The sequence below is a fragment of the Cardiocondyla obscurior genome, linkage group LG17, assembly GCF_019399895.1.
Source record: "Cardiocondyla obscurior isolate alpha-2009 linkage group LG17, Cobs3.1, whole genome shotgun sequence".
Lineage (NCBI taxonomy): Eukaryota > Metazoa > Arthropoda > Insecta > Hymenoptera > Formicidae > Cardiocondyla > Cardiocondyla obscurior.
Window position 1 is genome coordinate 117,514 of NC_091880.1, and position 24,351 is coordinate 141,864.

The following is a 24,351-nucleotide window of genomic DNA, read 5'->3' on the forward strand; positions in this document are numbered from 1 at the left end:
CTTATCACCGATATCGCAAGATTACCCGCCGCCATCCGTCTCTCTCGCCTCGGGTCCGCGGGTCCATCGCCGTCTTTTCGGCGAAAGAAAGCGAACGCGATCGGAAGGAAAGGCGCAATCCCCGCGCCCACAGAACGAGTCTTTCGCAGCTAAACTGATTGCGTAATGGTTGAAAGAAAAAAAAAAATAGAAGAATAATCATTTGAGCACTCGGCTCGTTTTTCTAACTTTCGCCTCGCCGCTTTCGAGAAACAATGTTTATTTATTCTTAACAATCGTCATGGGAAAAAGATTTTAATATTCTTATTAATTAAAAAAAAAAAAATCCAAGGAAAAAAAACGATATCTTGCATTTTCAACTAAATTGACTACTGTTACGATCAAATCGTAGTTGATAGAAAGTACGGAATTGACGTAGCGTGATTAAAGTGCGAACGCGACGACGTGGTGTATTTTACATCTTTATAAGCGGTCCTTCCCTGTTAATCGCGAACACGCGACGCGCAGATAAGCGGAAAAGATCGCCCCGCCGGGCAGAGAGTCGCGCGAGCCAACCTCTTTCATCTCGAGAGCGCTGCGTGCCAGGGTGCAAATTCACCGAACGCGGGGAGTTGGCGTGCGAAATGTGCGGACGCGTTCTTACTCCCCGATAAGAATTTTCGTAATTACTGCCGGGTGCCGCAACCGTCCATACCTTGCATTACTATTTTTTTTCTTTTCCGTTTACCTTTAACCATATCTTTCGCGCGGCTTCGTACCCCGAGTACGAATCATTTCCCCGATCGGGTGCCGTCCGATAGAAGAGGAAGGCGGGACGAAAATTAATCGTCATCGCTGATCTACGATTTACCTTATGAAAGAAGGGGGGCCCTTAAAAAGAAGAGGAGATAAATTACGAAGATCAATCGCGGGGATTAGAAGGATCGGCCTGCCGGTTGCCGTGCCCTATCATCACACCTGTCCGCAACTCGTTTCGTCTTGCTATTAAAAAAAATAAAAAATAAAAAGAAGAAGAAGAAGAAGAAGAAGATATTCCGCCCTCCCACGATTTGTCAAAGAATAACAGGGAGGAGGCGAATCACCCGGATGCCGCTGGTCGGCGATCCCGGGCGAGGGGGGCACGGGGGTACGTAGGTGGACGGGCGGCCGAATAGGTGGCGGAACGTGGTGCGGTGGTACTCGCAGGTAAAAGGATGCGTTTGTACAAAGACCGCGGGGCGACGCGAGGCGACTCGATCCCGCGAGTGGGAGAGGAAAAGGTGGCGGACGCGCGGGGGGTACGGTTCGCGCGTCGCACCGAGGCCGCCGAAGGGGGGCTCCGTCGTCGCAGGTGAAACGCTCTCTCAGGAGAACGGACTCAGTCGTGGCCGCGCGATCGCGCTTAGACGATATTTAACCTGCTTGCGCGCGGAGATCCCGGCAGGAGCGCATCCCGCCCGCAAGCCAGCTCCCCGAGTGGCCCCTCCCCCCTCGGAAAGCGGGTACCGCAGGTCCCGCACGCACGCACCCACCGGGTACGCACGCAACGCCTATGAGGTAGGAGAACCCCGCGTGTTATTTTACGTTCTCACACGCTGGACGAGTTCCGGAGGTTCCGACCGCGACACGTCCGCAAATTACCGGCGGGAATTACACGCTTCGGCTCGAGTTTCACCGTCGTACCGATCTCGCGGACTTCCTCCAGCAGTGGCTCGTACTCGCGTCGTAGACTTGGAGAACCGCAAAGAAAGGAGAGGACTCCCGTGACAGGACTTGGTTTCCGCGATTTAATTCCGTCCCCGCGGGCGCCGACGTTCCCCGGAACGTCGCGAAGGTGTTATCGGCTATTAATAACGTTCGCGTAGTGTCTTAGGGATATCGCGCGCTTGTCGGAACCAGGCCTTTTCGTCGGTTTACGCCGTTAACCGTCTCTCGCGCGAAGTGAATCTTTTCGATCGTTCTCGCGCTCGCTTTTAGCGTTCGTCTGTCGTGCCGAGCGGTGATCTCAACGCTGACAAACGAACGAATCGAGGTCGGGCGAGAGTTTCCGACACGGTGCGTGGTTCGCCGCGGAGAATTCGACGAGGTCGTCGACTGTCAGGGCGAAAGACGCGCTCATTAACTCTGGACGGTGAAGAGCCGGCTCCCGGTAGCAATTTTGCGAGCGTGAGTAAACCGAGCTCGCTAGTCCGCTCGCTCGCGTCGCGAGCGCGCGCGCGCGAGCGAGCGCGTCGGTGCCCCGCACGCTATAGGCGTTTCCCGCTCGCGTAGAAAACTCGTTGACCTTCGCGCCTGCCGACGTTGCAAGAGTACGAAAGCGAGCGGCCAGACTGAAAAGTCTCCTCGTCTTCTCGCCAATTTCGGCGACTCCGAAGAGCGACACTCGAGGGACAACGCGCTAATTCGCGCGAAGAAAAAGACGCCGCGCGGGATACGCCCGGGATTTTTCGCACGAGGACGCGACCCGGCGATATTTTGGCGACATCGCGCTAATTATAATTTATTTGTAAGTAGCGAAAAGACGGATTCTTCTGATGAGAAACTAGAATCTGCTTGGGAGATGCATAATGAACGTCTGCATTCCTTTCTCCTTTATCCTCGCGGGGGGTATCGAATACTCGCGGCAAGTGTATCGACCTTTCGCCAGATACCGCCGTAACGGACTCGAATGCGAAATGTTTCTGCCGCGGTTTTCAAGGTTTTGATCTAGAGGAACGAAGCCGCGGATCTTTGAGCGGTACCAAATCCCACCCGCATTTCCGCTGGAGTCTAAAAGACTTGGGTACTTTCGTATTATTTTTATGTATTTCTTTTCTAAACTTCAAGATTACGCGGACCGCTACTCAAATTCGTAGCGTGAATAATATTTATATGAATATTTTTACGATCGGGTATCCGTTAACTTAATAGTCCAAGATTGATTTCGGATTCGGAATAAATTTTAAAAAGCGGCACGCGTTACTGTTTATTTTACGTGTTTAAAAGTTGAAATATTATCTACGTCGATAACTTACGTGTTTTCTTTTTATTCCTTTTTTTTTTAAACATCTATTTTAATTTATACGAATAAAATATTTAAAAATATATTTTGTGTTAACAAAAGAATAATTTTCTTTATAATTTAACGATAAAAAAAAATACTTGGATTAAATTTATCTTAAAGACTCTTGTAGCTTATCAGAAAAAAAAATTTCCAAAATTACTGATTTTTTTAGACCGCAAAGTAGAATGACCTTTTAAATTTCTTTCGCTCGAGAGTATGCGGAAATAAACGCGATATATTTCGGAGGGAATGAGTCACTCTGTGTTACGTGGGTATTAAAATAGTTACGTGACAGATAAGTCGGTATCGGTGACGGTGTAATTTAGAAAATTGCAAGCAGACACCGGAGGTCTCGAGCGGAGAACGAGGATGCGTTCGATCGGCGCGCGATGGGCTTTACAAAATTTTCGCTGCCCGCTCAGTTTGATTGGCGGTACCCTGTCGGCATAGCGATCGATCAATGGATCGATAATCAACGTTTGCACTTTCAAACGCGCGGTCCGTACACTTTGCCTGCGCGCCTCTCGCGCAACGCTATATTCATCGATGATGGATGAATCGGGCATCGATGTCGCTGAAAAGATCGCGATGATCCAACCAGGATCTATAGAAAAGCAAACGGGCTCGATAGACGTTTCGAAAGTACATTTTTCGCGGCGTCAAGTGAAAAGATTCAACGATCATCTGAAATAAGCGTTCGAAAAAGAAAAAAAAAAAGAAACCGATACCGAAAGAAGTTTTCCGCATCATCGATATTTCCTATAAATTGACATTCTCTTATTCTCCTCCGAAGACAGCGACACATTCAAATCCACGGGCTGTCTCCCGCAGCCACGTTTGAAACATTTTCCACGCGATTCGAGAGAAAAATAAATACGTCAAGTAAACGTAAAATTAAACCGATGACGTCACTTTGATCCACCGTTATTTTCGGTTAAATCGCGCGGGTATCTTCGCGGCGTTGGAGAACGGACGGCGCGCTCGAAGGAGAGAAAAAAGGAATAAAATAAAAAATTAGAAAAAAGAAAAGAATCCGGGAAAAGGTCGGGCTACGCCACTGGCATCCGCTACCGCGGTAAGAAAGGTGCGCGATGGGCGCGCGTGTGTCTCGGCTTCTACGCGGAAACAGGATACGCACGGGCACGCATCTAAGGGAACGCCGCGCGCCTCACCCGCGGCGCCGTATCGATTTTCGAATTAGCCGCTCGAGAAAATTTTACTACGGCGCCGAGGAGAGAGAAAAAGAGGGTGAAAAAGGGAGACCGAGGGGAAAAGAGAAAGAAGAGGAGCGCTAATCGGGAACGATACGCCTCACGCGATGATCCTCCGGCGACGAAGGGACGCGTTACAAGGGCGTTCGGCGTTCTCGCTACGCTCGAAATTCCAGGCTCCGGCGCGCTATCCGTCTATCGCGGCCGATTCACGCGGAGCGCGAAATTTACGGTAATGACGCCATAAAGCCGCGTCCGCGAGCGCGTAGGTCGACACGTGGGGATTTGTTTTTGTTGCCCCGACAGGGCACCGAGGCACGATCGCTGCTCCGCCGCCTCTCCCTCACTTAGCGGGATTTCAGTGCGATAACCGCGTCGCTATTTTCCCCTACTTAAATTTACAATCGCTGATATCGAGTATATGACGCGTAGCCTACGAATCTCAAGGTTTTACTTTAAGCGTAAAAAATACTCTAAATTTTTTCGCGCGCGATTGCTGCTTCTTTTCTTTTTTTTTTCTTTCTTTTTAACTTCATGTTAATTTTATTTTAAATTAAAATATTAAAATTAATTTACTCCGCCAAAGAAGGTCATCCGTTTCAGCTTTTATACGCCTCTTGGCTAATGTATTTAAAAACAGTAAAGGGTCTCTTTTGTTATCGATTATCATTATACGTTTCGAAGATCGGCGGGTAACGAGACAAGGAGACGGTGGAGTCTTAGGTCGCGGACGATTGTTAATGCGTGCGTTGCGAAGGGGTCGCGTAGCTACCCGGGGTAGCCGACAGAACACCGGTGGTTTTGTTACCTTCGGCTTTTCGGGCCCCGGTAAAAGGACAAAAAGCGCGCAGACCGCGGCCAATGCGGCGTGCACGTATCCGTGCATCGACGCGGTCGCGATTGCGGCAGCGGCGGCGGCGGCGGTGGTACCGCCTCCTCGAAAACCGGTCCTGCTTGCCGCCGCCGTTGCCCGCTGTCGATTTCGCCTGGTGAACACGCGATCGCCATCTTGGTTCCGCCGAGGATGACGTCACCGGTCTACGGGGCACGGTCGCTTTATTTCACTGCCGCTTACGCGGCATAGGTGCGGACGTACGGCACTTCGCCCGAAAATTTACCTTCGTTTTAAAAAAAGAAAAAAAAAACCTTCCTCTCTTCTCTCCGCGAAATATACGCTTAAAATATTCAGTTTTAATATTTACAAAAAAAAAACTTTTATTTAGGAGATTTATTATTTTTAACGAGATGAATTAGTTATTGGAGTGTATATGGGGAGTCGATGTTAAAAAACGCAGACTTATAGCGCCCGCGGTAAACGCAATCGCGGATAATTGACTCGACAAGGGTACAACCTCGCCACTGCGAGATCCATAAGCTCGATAGGCAGATTCCCATGACGTATAAAATAGATGCTCGTGGGTAAAGTATTCGAGATGGAATTATTGAGGCGCGTGCGACCGCCGTGATTCGCATGTAATAGCGATTTTCTGCGCGTAAGCACCGTAAAAGATTTTAATGGCATGCTATTAATAGGAAGTTTAAAAGGATTGCGCGGAAAATGGCCACCGTGCATTTCGTGCTCGCGATAATAAACATTTTTTCCCCTCCACCCCTTTCTAGCAACCGTCACGCGAGTCTTATCAGCGACTTAAGTTTCATAATTCTCGGCTAACGCTCCCTTCGCTTGTCGTACGCAATATCCGACGGAAACTGTAAGACCGCGTTAATCGCATGCTTAAAATACATTATTATATATCATTATATACCTATCGTGCGTTACTTTTCATTTTTTTTTTGCTACGCAGCGACCTATTTGCAGACGCATAAATATGGAAATTGTTTCTTTTTTTTCTCCCCCCCGTCTCTTGCGGTAAAAATAATCTTGCGCGTATTTCACTTCGAAATTTACACGCCGGTAGGTACCAAGTACGGAGAAGCGAATAATCTTTGCTGCTTGTAACGTTTGAGCTGACTAAAAAATTGTTATATGTATATTTTAAAAAAGGAAAAAAGGAAAAAAAAAAAATAGAAAATTTACTATGCGGACGCGTCAAGATTTTTCGCGCTAGATCCTGCTCGAGTTCTAGTGCTAGCCTCGCAATCAGTGAAAATCTGATCTATTTTCTTTCTACACATATGCATTACGTCCCTGACGCAGCAACTTTGTGACCACCATTCACTTCGAGACTAGAGCACACTTTCGCAATAGCAAAAGTGTGATTGCTATATTCCGCGGGCTGCAAAGAGAGACGGCGCAGTCCGCAGCTGTCCCTGCACTCTGATATTTCCATTTTTCTTTTTCTTTCTCACCTATCTGATCCCGTTTGTATATCCGTTTCTCTGACGCCAGACAAGATTAGCACCGATCGTAAGCGACCGGGGCGGCAAGCAGAGATTAAAAACGGAGCAACGTCCCCCGTTCGCGGTTTTTACCACTTTCGAGAAAAACAATATTTCAAGCAGCCGGTATTTTATTTCTATCGCCAACAGCGCGGCGCCGTTTGTCAAAAAAAAAAAAAAAAAAAAAAAACTTTTTGTTTTTAATCCAACGCATCATTCGGTTGTGGGACCAGAAGGAGAGTCCCAGAGCTTTGCGCGGCGATAAATTCTCATTTCGCGTTAATTATCCCGCCGTTCTAGCCGCGCGTGCGGTCGAAAGAGGAGACTCGCGTTCCGTAAACTCCGATCGTAGAAGCCGATTATTAATCAAGGAGGATTTGCAATCAGGCGCGGTGAATAAAATCGCGGGGTATAATTCTCGCATCTCGGTCCTTTAATCCACCGGTTACGTTTATCCTCCTACTTTTCGTGCGTTCAGCGATGCGCGACGGACGCGGACGTTTCTACACGGAGCGGAAAGGTGGACGTGTGTGCGCGCCGCGCAAGGGCAAACGCACGTGCGCGCGCGTGTTCGTCGGCGCGGCGCGGCCAGTGAAAGTCGAGGCTTTACGCGCGGCCGCGGCTTTTGCGCAACAAGATCGCTTGTTGTCTCCATCGGGCACTGGTTCGACTTTAAAAGGCTCGATCGCAGAAAGGCATCGAGACATTCGGCGTGACTAGGCGTCCACGTCATGCCTAGCCGACATTCCGAGAACGGAAGAAGCGCCAGCATAACCGTCCGAAAGAGATATCCCGAAGGCGGCGCGCTAGAAATGATTTTTGGCAAGCCGGACCCGACGTCTCGATTGTTTCCCAAAATTGCAACACGTCGCGTGACTTTTGAATCGCAAGGAATGTCGTTTTTTGTGTAGTCTACGCGTTACTTTAATAGTCGCGACCATTTTTTTTTTCCCCCCCTTGAGATACGTGTTATATTTTTTATAAAAGAAAAAAAAAGAATTCCAAAGAATAAATATATTAATAAAAGAAGAAAGAGAATTGCGACAATGTCAAGAATTTAAAATGACCATCGGTCTCTCCGTGCTTTTTTCGTCGCTTTGTTTCCACGAAGTCCATTGCCATCGTGCGTTTGCATAATATATACCGGTCCTTCCGTCTGTCTTCGAAAAAGATTCCTCTCGCTGGCGAATATCAAATATAAATCTGTCATCCTCTTTTCTCTCTCTTCTTTCATCTCCACGCAACGCGCTTCCGTTTTTGTAGTACAAGGGTATCCGACGTGACGGAACGCGCAGGCACGCACACTTACGCCGCGCACGCACACGTCCACCTTTCCGCTCCGTGTAGAAACGTCACCGCCCCGGTGATACTTTTATGTAATAGTTTCACGGAAAGTATAAGTCACCCTGCTGCAGCACGACATCCATGAGTAATCTTGTCGGCGACGTGTTTATAAGCACCCGAGAAAAGTTTTGTCATCGTTTCCTAGCAGAAATACACTTGGCCGACGCGTAAACCTTCAATTATTTAAATGGCTCGCAGGAATTATTTTCAGAATGAAAAACGATGATTAACGGCCGCTCGCGCCCGTGATTTATTTCGGTGGAAATTGCCGAGGCGATCCCGTCTCGTTAACTTTACACCTTCGAACCGATTATTGTGTTCTTTATTAGCGACAATATATTTATTATATTTGTCGCGAGCTATTGAGGGTACGCGCGTGCACGAGTTCGGTTAATAATCTTTTTCCGACGGACCTCTCAAAAATTATTGTCCCTTTTGAAAAGACCACCGTTGCTGTTTCGAAAGAGTAGCATTTTGCTCGACCGATTAGCCCGAGAAAGTTTCTTTACGTTCTACACAAATGCATTCGCAGAGAAAGTCTCTTCGGACGACGTAGCTACCGTGAACATACTTGATAGTTTTTACCTCTCTTTCGGCAACGTTAAATCTTAATTGAATCATCTTTTTCAACTTTTTTTTTAATTAATTTATTAACGTAAAAAAATTTACAAGTACAGGGAGTGGAACTTTGGATACAAATTTATCTAATCCCGTTTTTTTTTTCTTTTCTTTTTTTTTCTCTTTCAAAGACTGTCGAGAGCTCCGTTTAAATCGTCCTACGTCCTAGTTGAGTCTAATATCTAAATCTGATTGCCGACGCATCGCTCTCTTCACGTTCCGCCAACGAGGCGACGCGATCTAGGATCGCGTTGGTGCGACCGCGTGGGACATCACCCGACTTCGGCCATCATCGAAAGCCTTCGCGAATTCCTTCGCCGACGATCCCCGTTCACGTCGCGTGGTAACGCGCGGCCGACTCGCGCGGGAATGTTTCCGATACATTTTTATCGTTTAATAAATTAAAAAAAAAAAAAAAGAAGAAAAAACGATCGAACGACGTCGCGCGAAAATTATTTAGGCTTTCACGTAAATGGGAAGCGATAAATGCAGGCGGGCGCGGTTACGAGTTAAGAAAATTCGCCGAGAGTTGTGTCAACAAATGCACGTGTGTGCGCAACGCGCGCGGGTATTTGTGCGGCAGGAAGCGGCCAAGGTTGGCGACGCATCACTACGCTGTCGCGGAATCGATTACATCGAGCACATCGCCGAGCAAAAGTGTGCCAGATGATGCAAAAAGTTACATTAAGATTCGATTGACATTGTGGCTCAGGGTGTTCGCGACTTTTTTCCCCTTCCCTTACATTTTTATTGCGGGTGGGTTTTGTATCTTTAAGGGATCGCCGCAGCGCTTTTTGCGCCGAAGATCGCTAAGGGAAGATAAAACCTTCGATCTAACTAGGATTTCTTAGGCATCTCGTCATAAATCTTTTGTTATCTTTTTAATCTCACTCTTCATCTATCTCGCGCGTTTTCTTCTTTTTACGTTTGGGTAGAGTGCATTCTCCAAGCGCAATTATAGAGTACGGTTTAATGAAACTCTCTCTCGGGGCCATAAAGAATGCCCGAGTGCACGTTGCGAACGCAGAACGCGATAACGATAAGGTGTTAACTATGTATTTCTGATAATAATGTGTTTCGATGGGAAAAGAAAAAAATTAAAATAAAAAAAAAAATAAAAAATAAAAAAGAGCGTGCCTTTAATTACTTGAAATAAGGAAGCTACCGCGGCATAGCGATTCGGTCCGATGGTCTTAGATCGACTAATCCTCATGGCAGAAGTTCCTGCTCACGCTAACTTATGATTCGCGCTTGTTCACCCATAAAATAACAGACAAAGCTGATCTCCGTCGGTGAAATTCCAGACCGAGAGCCCTTAAGATCGCGTCGAAACGAAGCGTAAAAGCGCAGCGATATCTCGTGTCTTTTCTATATTAATTTCTATCCACGTCCATTACGCCGGATCGGTCACGAATTTGCTTGTCTGCGCATTTACGCGGAACTGTGGTCGCGAATTTGTACACGCCGTGTTTCTATCAGCTTGTCAATTGCGGTTCTCCCGTCTACGCGCGGCGGCCTCTCGTCGCGACGTCCACATATTTCACGCTCCGTCGAGATAACTTTCACTAAATAATCCCCGTAATGTTGCTTCGGTATTTCAGGGCAGCGCGCCATGCGTCGACCTTAAATCCTGCGGGGAGACGACGAGGGAACACGGAACGGGATCTGCGATCAGCGAGCGGCTAAGATATCGAAAGGTACGTCAGGATATATCTCGACTAAGCCGCGCTTGAAAACGCGGCGTTAATTAAATTTTTCTAAGTACGCCCGAATTGCGCATATATAAATAAGTAACTTTTATTTCCACTGAAATCGATCTATTTCTCTCTCGAACGAACGAACGAACGACTCCCAAAGTAATTACACGGGGTCCAACCTCGAGGAAAATTTACCGAGCTCTGGAAATCTCGTGAGGGGAACTCTGACGAAAGCAAACTCCGCGGAGGAAGTTTCGTGGGTGACGTGCGCCCTGCGAAATTACGCGGATTCCCCCCATAAATTAATCGCGTAAGTTTCATCTCGAGTCGAGCCCGAGTCCCGGAGCTGGCATCTACGATGTAAATAGGCCCAGGAATTCGAGCTTAATCGCCGTTAGTGCGGGTAACGGACTGTCTGCCGTTTCTACCGAGAGATGATGGGCCCGGCGGGGACGTTCGTATTTCGCAAAAAACGACGGATTCTGATAGACGACGACGACGACGACGACACCTTGGCGGTCAGCCGGCTATTTTGTTACCGCGTACCATCGCGAGTGCATATTACCGCGCGGCGTAGTCTAACGGTGCAGCGCGAGCGCATCGAAGCGTGCCGAGACTCTCCTTCGTTCGCGGTCCTGCATCACGATTTGCCGCAGTCATCGTTAGACGAGAGAAAGAGAGAGAAAGAGAGATAGGTTCGCTAAGAACGAAAAGACGTGGAACGACCGCGGGACGTTTCCCTTCGATTTCTCGCGCGTTTTCCCTGCTCGTTTGCGACGATAAATAACGCGCGATACGCGCAGAATGACGCGAGTCCGGCTGGGATATCTTCCTACGTACTGAAGAAATTAATCCGGCCGTCTTAGGAATCGTATCGGCTCGGCGTCTTCGCGCCGAGAGCTCGGCCAAGCGACGCGCGTATCTCGCGTGCTAAGGGGATTCCTTTCTGCAATCGCGTAATGTATTAATGAGCGGTGTTATAATGGGCAAGTAAACTATGGCGTAATTATCCTGTTAAATCAACAATTTTAGTTTATCGTTGGGGAATAGTGCCGCTAGATAATTTCTTACGGTTTTGTTCTTTTTTTTTTTTTTCTTTTCTTTCTTTTTCTTTTTTTTTTCTTTCTTTTCTCTCTTTACCGGACACGGTAGTCGACCGCATGAGAAAGCGCCTCCGAGATTGCGCCAGCGGAAGACCGGATATCAATCGCATCTTTTTTAATGGTCTCGCCGGTGAGCGGATAATGGCCGTGCCAAACGTATCTCAGCATCTCGCAGTGACGTGAAAGGGTTGAGGCTGATGGATAAACACGATAGAGTCGTAATAAAATCCCGCGCGTTGCATCGGAACGCAGCCGAGTCGGTCGTTGCAGAAAGGGCATGACTCAACTTTTCTACGAAAATAAGTTCTATCAGAGGGGAACGCTGTACCGTTACGGCAGCCTCGGCGATGCGCGCACAGAGATTTCGAATCGCGGTTAAGACAAGATTCTCTACGCAGTCTTATTCCTAATTATTTCCGAATTGGAGGAAGTCATCGCGTAATTGTCACGAACGGCCGACAAAATAATCGTTACCCCTGAAAAGTTTATCTTCACCCGTGACTTTTACGACACGGAACATATAATATTGTACGAAAAAAAAAGGAGTATAACTAGAAATTATCTATCTATTGGAACACCTTTGCAAATTTTTATGATACTAATTCAATCTCCCTATCTCGATCATCGCGAAACAAAATTAAGGACATGATTGAAGCTTTAGTAATAGGGCTGTTATTCTCAATTTCGAGATGCCGCCGAAGACGAACGTTCGGGGAGGACAAGAATAATTAAGGATCATAAAATTATTTGCGTAATGGGCCTCTTAAAGCACCGCGCGAGTATACCTCATTTCTCAGCAGCCACGGGAGGTTGGGAAGTGTAATATTACCGAAGGGGCTATAATGTGATTTAACGCTTGGGCGTACGATGCTACGTTAAGGGATTTCTTTTTGCCTTTTATTTCGACTTGGCTTTTTTCTTTTTCTTTTTTCTTTTTATTTATTTATTTTTTTATTATTTTTGTGCGCGCGCGCGCGATGCGTTAGCGCGACGCGCGAGATGACACGGGCGGATAATGCCGCGATGGGGAATCGCTAATTAAATCGCGCTTTGTTATTTCCTATTAACTGTTCTTTTTTCCACGTGCGTGGCGCATCAATTAAATAATTAAGCAAGCGCGCCGCGATCCGCCGCGGGCACGTTCGGAGAAAGGAAAATGCAGGAAGCAGGAAACGCTACAATTGCCACGGGATTCACAAGTGATTTCTCGCGCGTTACTTTCCGCATGTTCACGATTAGAAGACGTGGGGTGCTCCCTCTCCTCTCAGCGCGAGTAAGGAAGCTGTAAAGTCTTTAACGAGCCTTAACAAACTGCCCTTCGACAAACCTGCCATTTGCAATTTTTGCGGAACAACAGTTACGCGTGATTATCATAATGTGTGTCATATTTAAAAATCAATTCTGCCTGGTATGAAAATAATTTGTAGAAAAAAAAGAATTTAAAAAGAAAAAGGATAGAACAAAAATAAAACCCGACTGGCTTTCGTCGCTAAAGTGGAATAATTAACACTCGATTATCTCAGTAAATTAGAATAATTAATCTGGCATGCATTTTCTTTTCATTCTTTCCGAATTTATAAGCGCTATTATTACGTCGCCGTCTTACAATGCTTTGGTAATCGTTTCCGATGTAGTTTATATATAACGCATTCGCTAAATTAGTCGGGCTATCTCGATCCTATGTTATATCTGACACTAATAAATGATTCATCCCACCCGTCACTCTAATCGATTACTTTTGAATTATGCACTCGCCGTAATTTGCGTCTATAGCGAGTCTTATTTTAAGAACGAGGATGAGTATCGGCATAAATACCCGGAATCTATTTTTACCTTTCGCTAACGATTGATAACCAGCCCCGACATTTAGGTTGCCGTCTTGCATATTTATGGTACGGTAATGCGCCTTCGAGCACGTCCGCTCGCTTCTTCGCGTTGTTTTTTCACGGAATGTATCACTGTACATTGTACAACATTTTAATGGGGGGAGAGGCGCTTATGAAAAATATTAATCACGACGATCGTGTCGAATGTAACGCTACGCGCGAAAGTTGATTTTTAATTTTAATTTAAGAAGTCTCAACGTGGCATATAACACGAAATTGTGCTCGAGATGTAGACGTATTTAATGAAATAATCGCCGTATGTGAATTTCGCGGCGGGACGGATTTGCCTTTCCGAGTTTTTCTATCGCTACGGTTTCTATTTTACATTAGCGGATTGCGTGGAGATGTTTTCTTAGATAACTATTGTGTACGCAGTTGTTAGACGTGTTCGTTAATTAATCGCGCATGTTGTGATTATTCGATTTGTATTCAGGCCGCGATTATTTGCGAGAAATAATCACGTTTCGTGAGATAACAAATGTGACAAACGACTCACACCGACTGTCTGGAATATCGTTGCGCGAATGACACACGGAGCAAATCGAGCGCAAACCGCGAGCTGCGCCGGAGAACGTGAGTTAGGCAATTTGTTAAAATATTAAACGCATTCGTGGAAATATCAATGAAATATTTTCCGTATCTCGCATTTGAAATTGATCTTGAAAAATAAAGTGATATTTAATTCGCTCATCAGAAACGTGGAATATAAATCTTATTTAATATTTAAATGATTGCGATTTTAAATGCGTTATTTATTGGAATCACTCTTGTTACATTTTTATGAAAAGATTAATTATAAAATTACGGGGTATTAATAAGATAAGAAATTTTTTTCTTTTTTTCACAAGCTTAATAAATTCCGAGAATGAAATAAACATTTGCGCGTCGTGGAAAATGTGACAAAGCGTTTGTTCTCGTAGTTTATTAAAGTCATGCAATTTCATTATTTTTGTGACGTAGGAGTTTTGTAAAAACAAAAAGGAAAAAAAAAAGAGACAAAAAAATTGCAGCCTGTATTTTCTGCAAAATAAAGATAAATTTCCCTTTTTTATATTTAAATTTAAATGCATTAATCATGATTTTCTGAAAAGAAAATTACTTTGTAATTAAAATTTATATTACAGAAAATATTAAATAATTTGCAAGTGAAAGAATTCAAATTATTAACCAGCTAATAATTATGTATGGAACACTCGTTACGCACAAGATATCAAAAAGATAAAATTAGCCGGGCAATAAAAGCCCGCTGATATCGTTCGAGCCCGTTAAAGATCAATAACAGATGACAGATTGGCACGTGTGTAAACTTACAGCTAGGAACTTTGATACATTTCAACCATCTATTTTTTTTTTTTCTTTTCTTTCTTTCTTTTTTCTCTTTTTCTTCTTTAATTCGACAATTTTTCTCTCGACGCGGCGGGCATGCGAAAGAACGCGAGTTTATACGCGAGTTCTGCGCGAGTCCTACGCGAGTTCTACGCGAGTTTCTCACGCGCAGTTTAACGGCAGCGTGGCAAACAAACGGCGAATAATTTGCCGCGTGTCCAGTTTTCAGCGAACGGTAATGCCCCGCCGCACGCGGAATCGCGAAATTCCCCCGGATGAGCGGCGACGGCAGTGAAATGATTCACGCGTTTCCGCGGGAATCCATTATCGCCGTGTTACGGCGTGCGTGTAGACACGGGCCGTGCGGACGCTGTAACGCGAAGACCCGCGATACATATTTTTACACGTGAGCGGTAATGTCTGTAATTTGTGCGTTTGCTTGCTTTAGCGCAGTTACCGGGGTGGCTAGCGTAACAGTATCTCGAGGTGGGCACTCGAGGGCCGGCGACTTGCCGGATATAATCGTTTCGTATATCATTACGCTTGTAATATGTCATCTCTCCCTCTTTTTTTTCTCTCTGTTGTTTTTTTTTCTTAATAACGAAGACTCGCGTTACTCGGGGGAAGGAGATTAAGAGCCGTTACCGTTCGGCAATTACTCTCTTATAACTCGGAGGAACGTTTAACTTTATCGTCTGAGGCGCGATTGAGATTATATCGGCACACCGGACATTGAAGATCACAATCCACGTTTATCCGTTTTATATCCGCGAAAGGAGGGATCTCGTGACGGATAACGGCTTTCTCTTTGCTCCAGTTCAGTAAAGTAGCAGCCCAACTCGCGGAAGAAATGTTAAACAAATCGTTTCGCCTTTCGAACTTTTGTAATTTAGGATAGAACGTGGAAAAAAAAAATAAAAAATAAAAGAAAAAGAATCAATGTCGGCCCCGATTTTGCTTCTGCATGGCGTTTGCGGTTGATAAAGTACGCGGGATCTCTCGTGCTTCTTACGTGAAAAACGAAACGTGCATTACCATGGCATCGAACCAACTCACGTGTCAAGTCCCACGTGAATCGAGCCGATGCGCTCAAACAATGACCCTGCCGGGATATACGAAAGAAAACTCACATTCTAGAAGTCGTTCGTGGGAATGTGGACGGGTCGTGTTATTTCCTCATGCCTCCTCGGATGATACTTGAGAAAATAATGATACCGATCTTTGTGGCGCATATTATACATGCAATGTCGCATTTGTTACTAGAACTCGCGGAGCATCAATTAGACTAATTACGAAATAGATGTGCTACCGCATCTTACGTTGTAATAAATTCCACAGTCATAAAATTATTATGGATTTACGGCTGTTAATTTGGGTCATAAAAGTCATTACTAAGAAGTAACTTCTTGTTCTGACGATGAGGAATATCGCGACATTGCATATCACGTTCCGATATTATGTATGTTATAAAAAAAAAAAGAATTAAAAAAAAATATATACTTTATAGCCGAAGGAGGCGAGCTTATTAATTTTGTCGTTAAATCTTTTAATATGTAACATCTTTTATTGTTTAATAAAAATTAATTTTTATTAATCGCTCCTGGTTGATAATTTTATTTAATTTTTCCTCTCATTGCAGATGCTGCCAAAATTGATACTCCTGCTCTGGACGGCAATTCCGATTGCGTTGTCCCAGAGTAATTATGATTCGCAAGGAAACAGCATCGAGTACCAGCCGGGACTGCCGCCGAGCACGGTCCTCGACGGCAAAGTTACCAAGCTGGACGACATTTCGCCGATTATATTTTTAAATCGAACGAAGGCCTATCTGAACTGCGGGCAGGGTAGCATGGAGGTCGAGCTCAAGTTCGAGGAACCGTTTTACGGGGTGGCCTATGCTGACTTTGACCGTAACAGCGCCTGTATATTCAAGGGACGGGGTGCAACGACTGCTAAATTGGAACTACCTCTAAAGGGTAAACAAATCTGATCGATATCTTACTTTTTCGAAAACTTATTTCTCGATTCAAAGACGTAATAAAAATAGACGTAAATATTTGCGGGAGTTGATCGCTTTATCGGGAAACGTTTTGTATTTCAGGATGCGGCACGAAGCAAGATCCTCTGCGCGTCTTCACGAATAACGTGGTCGTTCGCTTTCATCCCGGGTTGGAAATGGACGGTGACGAGGTTATCACCATAGTCTGTAGATACCCCCCACCCGTGGCACCGGCGCCTCCTAAGCCGCCGGCGAGCATGTAAGAACGCTATACCTCGAAACTCTTATTCCGAAAGAAATTTATCGTCATCAGATTTCGGCCGTTGATTTTTTAACCACCCGCGAGAACGCATTCGATATCGCTCTGTGTATTTGTTTTTCACGCCGCGTCGAACGAGCCCGGATAAAAGAGCGATTCTACCTCGGAGAATTGGCGATACGCGCCTTTGTTCCACGGCGGTTCGATTACGCCTGGCGGATATAGAAACGAGATATCGGGCTCTCGCCCGGGCTGCTGCGAACCTGCGCTAATCTGATTTTCGTTCGCAGAATGGCTACGTTGACGCCTGCATCGGTGACCGAGCCACCGCTGAAAGGTTTCCAGATTCTACTGATTATTTGCGCGATTCTGTTCCTGTCGCTGCTCCTACTCGGCCTCGGGTGCTCCTACATGTGCCTGAAACGCCGAAACGTCCGCGTGGTCCACCGACACCCGTTCGAAAGCGCAACCGGCTCCGAGATAACGAAGCTCTCCGGCTCGTCCTTGAGTCATATCACGATGTTCGAAGGTCTGAAAATCCCGCGCGCGCACGCTCTTCTCCACGCGACCGCCGTATCCACTTGCGGTAGTGAGGCGAATCTGGTGATCGATCATTCGGACACATTGCCGAGCGATTACCCAAGCGAGAGCCACTCTGAGGTGAGTCTCGATAATTATTTAACAAGACGGATGATTGTACAGAGTTTGCATTGTAAATACGAAAGCAAAATATCGCTCTTCTTCCCGTAATTTTTTAAACAACGAGTAATATATGTGTGAAAATTTCTTTGTCTCCTCGCCATGAATTTTTAATTCAACTACCGGACGGATTATGAAAATTTTATTATTATTTTACGAATAATTATTTATGTTCCTTTTTAATAGGTGGACGAGGAACGATCGCTGCCTGTATCTTCCGCCGGGTCTTACGACAATAAAGCGTTCGTGGATCATCACGAAGTTCAACGCCAAGTGGAAATGCGAACCTCGAGCTCGTTGTATTCGGAAACGGTTGCCGCGGAAGTGGAGACTTGTTCGATGACAGCCGCGAACGCTTCTAGGATCGTGATGCCGCGTCACCCCGTTGCTATTCCGATCGAGCCTAAATTCGACGTGCAGATGAGGGTTAAGAGAGCACCGCCGCCACCGAGTCCGTTGCCGTCGGAGTCCGACGTGGCCAGCATCGCCCTCGAGAGAAATCTAACTACTATTCTGGAGAGGGAGGAAACCTCCCGGTCGATGGAAAGCGCGCCCTACCGAATGACGACCTTCTCCTACGTGCCCGAGCTCCATGGACCGCCGTCGTCCGTCTCAACTATCTCTCGGCAGCAAACACCGCCGGTCTACTCTAGGATTTTACGCAAGCAGGCGGAACGAGAAACCACCGTGATTCAGGAGAAACTTCCGTCGGGCGAGCACGAGATCCGTCGGCCGAGGTCTCTCACCTCGCTTAACACCGAACTTACCGAAACCCGCTCGTTGACGGAGGTGACGGACGCCTCGCACGCCAAGTATCGAGTGGCGAGCATCCTGGCACCGACCCCGCCGCCCCCACCGCCGATCGCGCCCACCACGTCGACTACCACGACCCACACCGCCGTGCAGCACCGCGAGCACCGTCTATTACGCGAAGAAATGACCGAGCCTCTAGTTGAGCCGCAAGTAGTCGCGCCACGTCGCCCAGAGATCACCACTCACGAGGTGGACGACGTGTTCCTGCGCACCGTAACGGAGAAGAAAACGATCGAGGACGTGGAACGTCATAGTCGCCAGATCACCGAGTACCGCGCCAGGGCACAGCCACCGCCCGACCTCAAGTGGGACGTCACTATCAGAAACTATCCGACGCAAGATCTACCGCCCCCACCGCCGGAATGGGAGAACTTCTCCGACGTTAGCTCAGCTTCTAACTTGACCATTACGAACGAGCCGACGAATCACCTGGCGGACGACGAGCCGGACGTGAATATCGAGCCGACTTATACAACACGCGCGGAGATTCCGTGTCGGCCGCCACCCGCTGCGCGCCGTTCTCTCGACGACGCCGACGCCGACGCCGACGCCGACGCCGATTGGTACACCAGGCTCGCGCGCGTCCTGGAGCCACGTTACGCCACCGAGCTGACGGAGGAGGAGCGCGCTAAGTGGCGCGAAATCATCACGACGGAAAGCACGCTGCGTACCCTGCTGACCGAGGCGGTGGTCAAGGAGGACTACGAACTAATACGCAAGGACGGGAGATACGTAAACTTGTTCCCGCCAGCGAAGTGGGACGTGATTATACGGATCCTGAGCCCGCCGTCGACGCACACCGGCTCTACCTCGTCTTCCAGCCACGGCAAGAACCACGGACAAAGATACAAGCGATCTAAATCGTCGGAGTGGGACACAAGATCTAGACGATCCTCCCTACCTACTTTGTACGAGTACGAAAGCGACGGAGGCAGCTCGGCGCGTACTTTAGGCACCCAGAGTCATCATCTGCAGACGTCGCAGTCCGCCACGACCGTGAGCGGACAGTTCGTTGGCCGTCCACGTCGACTCGGCGGTTCTATTCGTTCGCGAGGGGCCGGAGTCGGCAGCGAGGCCGATTTAAGATCAATGTCCGAAATAACCGTTCGCGATTTCGCCCGAATGGACAGAGACGATCTGACCAGCTTGAGCTCCTTCGAGGGCGCGGACTCCCTCGTCCGATCCCTCAGCCAGCCCAGCCTGGCCAGATCGGGCTCGGAATTCACCGAGCACTGGGGAATGCCTTCCGGAATTCTACCTCCATGGGCGGCCACAGAGGACGGGGTCAGTTCCGTGGAAACGACCCCGAGAGCGATCAGAAGAGGCGACAGACTGGAGGTTCTTGCCTCCTTCGACGAGCACAGACGGGGCCCGGCTATTACGAGATCGAGCCGATATACCGAAAGGGAGCTCAGCGTACGCGTGACGGAAAGTCAGAGAGCCTCGGACTGGTTTAATGACAATAATTCCGAGCCTGAGATGCAGATCTGAGAGATTACGAAACGGATCGATAGATTCTCGGTCTTAACTTCGAATTCTTTGCGAAGATGACATTCCTTGATTTACAAAGATCTGAATAGAATTTTAGACGTCGCGTCACGTGTCCGAAATCAAATCTTATATTTTTGTTAATTCCTTAAACAGAATCTTTTAACGCACGATGGAAATTTGTTACTCGAACCGGGTTATTTAAATTACGTCATATTTTATTTTTATCTACTACAAATTGGCGAAATTATATAAATCATATAATTTATATACATATATTAACGATTATATTCCAGTACTTGTCAGTTTTCAAAATAAATATTGGATAAAATTAAAATTTTAATTTCAAGATTCCAATGGATCGTCTAATAGATTTTTAATTCCGAATAATGTTTGAATATTAAAAAATGTGTGCTGTTCAAAAGGTCAACAGAATATCCTAAGCTCGAAAGAAATTGAAAGAACACCGTCGTCGTAAAAAAAGTAAGCCTCGAATTCCAGAAGTAAAATTATCGCATTTAGCCGACTGCGTTATTTAAAATGTACATTGATCGATCAAGTGCCAAATTGGATTATATCGATTTAAAAAAAATTTATTTCCGGAAGTCAAGGTCTCGCTTCCTTAGGAAGATAAAATAGCAGAGTTTTTATCTTAATCCTTTTATAGTTCCACGTTCTTATTTTTTTTTTTTTTTTTTTATTCTATTGTGAACCACGATATGATGGATTATGATTTATACGGGCGTCGTTCATATTTTTCTAATAGACAATATTTCGGTCGATGCTACGTGACTCGCGTATTATGAGGGTACGCCGCGTTTGTTTTGCTCTTCACTCGGGACGTTCTATATAATCTATATGATCGATATCTCGCCAAGAACGAGGCGCAATGCGCATATCTACAGCGACAGAATAACGCTCCCGTAATTGTCGGTGCAAAATGCATTTTATTCGCGGCGGCTAGAGCGCTGTTTCACTTTACCGTTCTTATAGCCGTCGAAGCTATATCGCTGTCCTATTTCTTTCCCCGGCTCACGGCCGCTCACTGCCGATTTCGTCCTCGCGCCCAGACAAGCACGGGGACTTACCCGCTCAACCGCGCGAATGCGGAATCGTCCCAATTTCGGGTATCCATCTCCGTCCCGCCGGCGTCGTGATCTCGTATGTCACGGTATCCCGAAATTTGGGGAATTCGGCCGCCACTCTCTACACACGTCACTCGTAACGCGAGACGTAGATCGTGTTAGCTACCCGGTTTCAATCTCGGTGCGAGTGGGTCTGCAGATTCTGGCGGGAGTAACCTTACGAACTTACACGCAGTTTGCAGACATCGAGCCATTAAAGCCTTACCGCGGTCGCTCTTTAACCCGGTAACGATTACTCGATATAATTACGTGCGCGGCACTTGCAGCTCGCACTTTAGTTCCGTGAACTCGAATTATTATATTTGAGATACTACTGTGCGAAATAATGTAATGTATTCAAAATTTTATTTCTACGCGTACCGAAACAAGGCTGTAATGGATTGTAAATGTAATCGGCAAACGCGTCAATCCACAGGGAACAATTTAAAAAAAAAAAAAAAAAAAAAAAAGAAAAAGAGAGAAAAAACAAATAAAAAAAATTAATAAATAAATAAAAAAATTAAAAAGTTACAGGATGGGAAATACGATAAAAATAATGTAGCGTAATCATGTACGAGAGGACGCGCTGTCTGCGCGACGCGGCTCGTCCTCAGCTTCCTAACGTTCGATAGATCTCCTTCCTCCAGGAGATCGCAGGGGTCAACACGTAGACGACTAAATTACCCCCGTTTTGCGGTACAACTGCGATAATAGTTTACTTAAGTAGGTAACGAAACACACGGTGCTGGGTTATACGCTTCAAATGATAGCTAGAACTCCCTCCTCGGAAATATTTACCTAACCTCGCGCCACCCTCCGTTTTCATCCCAAGCCAAACCCTCCCTTTTCCGATTCTAATGCATTTCGTCGGGATACCTGGACTCGGCCGAGACACGTATCGACCGACACACGGTGCGTTCGCGCGTTATATAGATAGGTACATTTGTAATTACGTAATTTTACGACTAATGTATATTCATGCGTAACTTTAAAAAACTATGCGTAACTTCCCATCGCGCTATCCTCGCGCAGTCATGTAATTTGTAAAATCAAAATCGATAATAAAGTTGTGCTTACGTACTTAAAAAATGGTGTACTTTTTGAACGGCCGGAGAAGATGCAGCCGATGCTCGGCGCGCCCGCGCGTCGCCGGCAAATAAAACGCAAAGTGCGCGCGAAAGGAATACCAAGCGTGGCTAATGGGGTAATAAATCATATCGAGAAATTATACAACTGGCGCTATCAACGTCCAAGTTTCTTTTTTTTTTTTCTTTTATCTCGACGGTCGCGTCAAGCTTTCAAAACGCTCGCCGGCGGAGAATCCGCTGCTGCCGAGATTCGACGCCGGAAGAAAGCGAGAAGATGTACTTAATTGAGATAAGAGAAATGAATGAAATGCTTATTTCACTTGCGGAAATGTGGTTAATATGAAATGGGAGTATTAAAGCGACACGCTGCAAACTTTTGTTGGGCGGAGTAGCTGTATTGTTAGAAATTAACCGATAAGTCCTAGATGTTCTATATTGCATAGTATATTTATTTTTTGATTATGCTAATTACAACTATTTTTTCTATTTTAATTTTATATGGATATTGCCAATTGAAAACTATGTTTTTCAATTTTTCAGCGACAATATTTAAAAAATTATGTCCGATATTAGTTTGTTTCAACAAGTAAGTTTTCAAGTTAGATTAGCCATACGCTTTTCTATTCAGTTTTCGCTTAACACGTAATTTCCACCGTAACTTTGAAAGGCATATGCAAATTAGATAAGTTTGACATAATACATGCACACCAAGTTTCGTTGTGCAGTATTGTGTGCGAGGAAATCGTTTCTCTGGCTGCATCGTTTAAATGCTATGAATTATTATTACTATTATTTTATTATTAACTAGAAGAAACCACGCGCGCGCTATTTTTTAAAAGACGGGGTGCCGTGTTTAAGTTATTATAAAACAAGGTCGCTTTTCTCGTCATCGGAATATTGTTTCGCGCTTTCGGGTTATAATTCGCGTTTTCAATTTATTTTTTAATTGATCGTCGTACAGCCGGAGTATTCGTCGGTCCCTCGCGGAGTGTCGTTTTCTGTTTCGTTAGCCGTGACTGATAATGCGTGCGCTACTGCACGCAATTCGGGAAATTGGCATCTGCTGCTTGAGAGATTCGCGTTACGCCGGATTGTGCGACGCGTATTTTAGTAGTTTTAAATTCTTATTCGAACAATTTTTCCTTGTTTTATAATAATTTAAACTACGAGTGATAGTGTAATAAAGTGCGCGGTGAATATTTAATGAGTGTGAGTGTCGTGGACTATTTCGCGAGAGTTTCCAGTGCGCGAAAAGATGACTCGACACGTCCCATCTCAGAGGAGGAGCATCATGCATCGGCGGAGCAACTCTTAGGTGAGCAAAAATTTATTTTATAAAATCTTTATTAAATATCCCTTTTATTTTTTTTTTTTTTTATTAATTTGATTAACCAATATTCATGTCTACAATAATATGTTTTATTTTATGTTACAGCCACCGCCTGAATTCTACAACTCCGCTGATGCTCATGCAGATTGGCAAGTTGCATGCTTTTTTCTACAAATTCTTTATTTAGTTAATTAAATAAGACAATTGTCTTATTACCTTTAATTAAAATACAGGCGCGCGCCTGTATACATATATTACATATAATTATTTGTGCTAATATTATATTGTTTTCAGAGAAATAATGTGTAGAATGCATCAAAAATTTTTAACCACACCGGTTGTACTTACAGAAAATATTAAAAGTATGTACAACCGACAGTCCGCAGTCTGTCTAAGTGGGACGGAAAATTTTTTTTGCATTGTACATAAAAAATTTACATTACATTATTTATCCTACTTTAAAAGATTGGTGAGTGACGCATAAATTAGCTTTTTAAACAAGCAAAAGAAAACCAATCAATATGGGTTTTATTTTATTTTTTTTTTCTATCAAATTTTGTAGTAAACGCAATTTGCATTTGAATCGTTCAGCTTTCTCAATTTGGATGTGCCCGCGTAATATTTCAGCCAGAAGCTCGCGTAAAAGCGAGCGAAGTGGGCGAAAATGAGACGTAATGAAACGCGGGATCGTAATGAGAGATTAGCGAGAATCCGCGCGTTAAGGCAGCAAACGATGATATATTCGTTGTCATTAATCTGTAAGCGGTGGGTATACAAGTCCTAAATTCCTAAATTATAATTTCCTAATAAATACCGACAGCTCACGAGCGCCCGCGTGTTCGAGTGCGTTATAAATTACGTAACCCTTGTCGCTTCATATTACTCCGCGGTAAAATTAATTTACGCGGGCCCGACGTAATGTCGAAGTTATGATAAAATAGCGCCGTATCTCGACGATGATCGAGCCCGCGCGACTAAATAGAAAGTGTAATACGATCTTTGAG

The 24,351-nt window shown here is 45.5% G+C and overlaps 1 protein-coding gene across 1 annotated transcript; it reads left to right on the forward strand.

Annotated features, from left to right (window-relative positions):
• The first annotated feature begins 1,364 nt into the window (after positions 1 to 1,364).
• Pot (zona pellucida domain protein papillote) lies at positions 1,365 to 22,018 on the forward strand. Its single transcript, XM_070668098.1, has 6 exons — positions 1,365 to 1,536; positions 10,137 to 10,232; positions 16,187 to 16,523; positions 16,649 to 16,805; positions 17,096 to 17,465; positions 17,691 to 22,018. The coding sequence occupies exons 3-6, from the start codon at positions 16,187 to 16,189 to the stop codon at positions 19,806 to 19,808; spliced, it is 2,982 nt and encodes a 993-aa protein (XP_070524199.1). The 5' UTR covers positions 1,365 to 1,536; positions 10,137 to 10,232; the 3' UTR covers positions 19,809 to 22,018.
• The last annotated feature ends 2,333 nt before the right edge of the window (positions 22,019 to 24,351 follow it).

Coding starts and splice junctions, on each gene's coding strand:
- Pot (XM_070668098.1), top strand. CDS start 16,187: ATGCTGCCAAAATTGATACTCCTGCTCTGGACGGCAATTCCGATTGCG. Junction 16,524..16,648: donor ATTGGAACTACCTCTAAAGG/GTAAACAAATCT, acceptor TTTGTATTTCAG/GATGCGGCACGAAGCAAGAT. Junction 17,466..17,690: donor CAAGCGAGAGCCACTCTGAG/GTGAGTCTCGAT, acceptor CCTTTTTAATAG/GTGGACGAGGAACGATCGCT.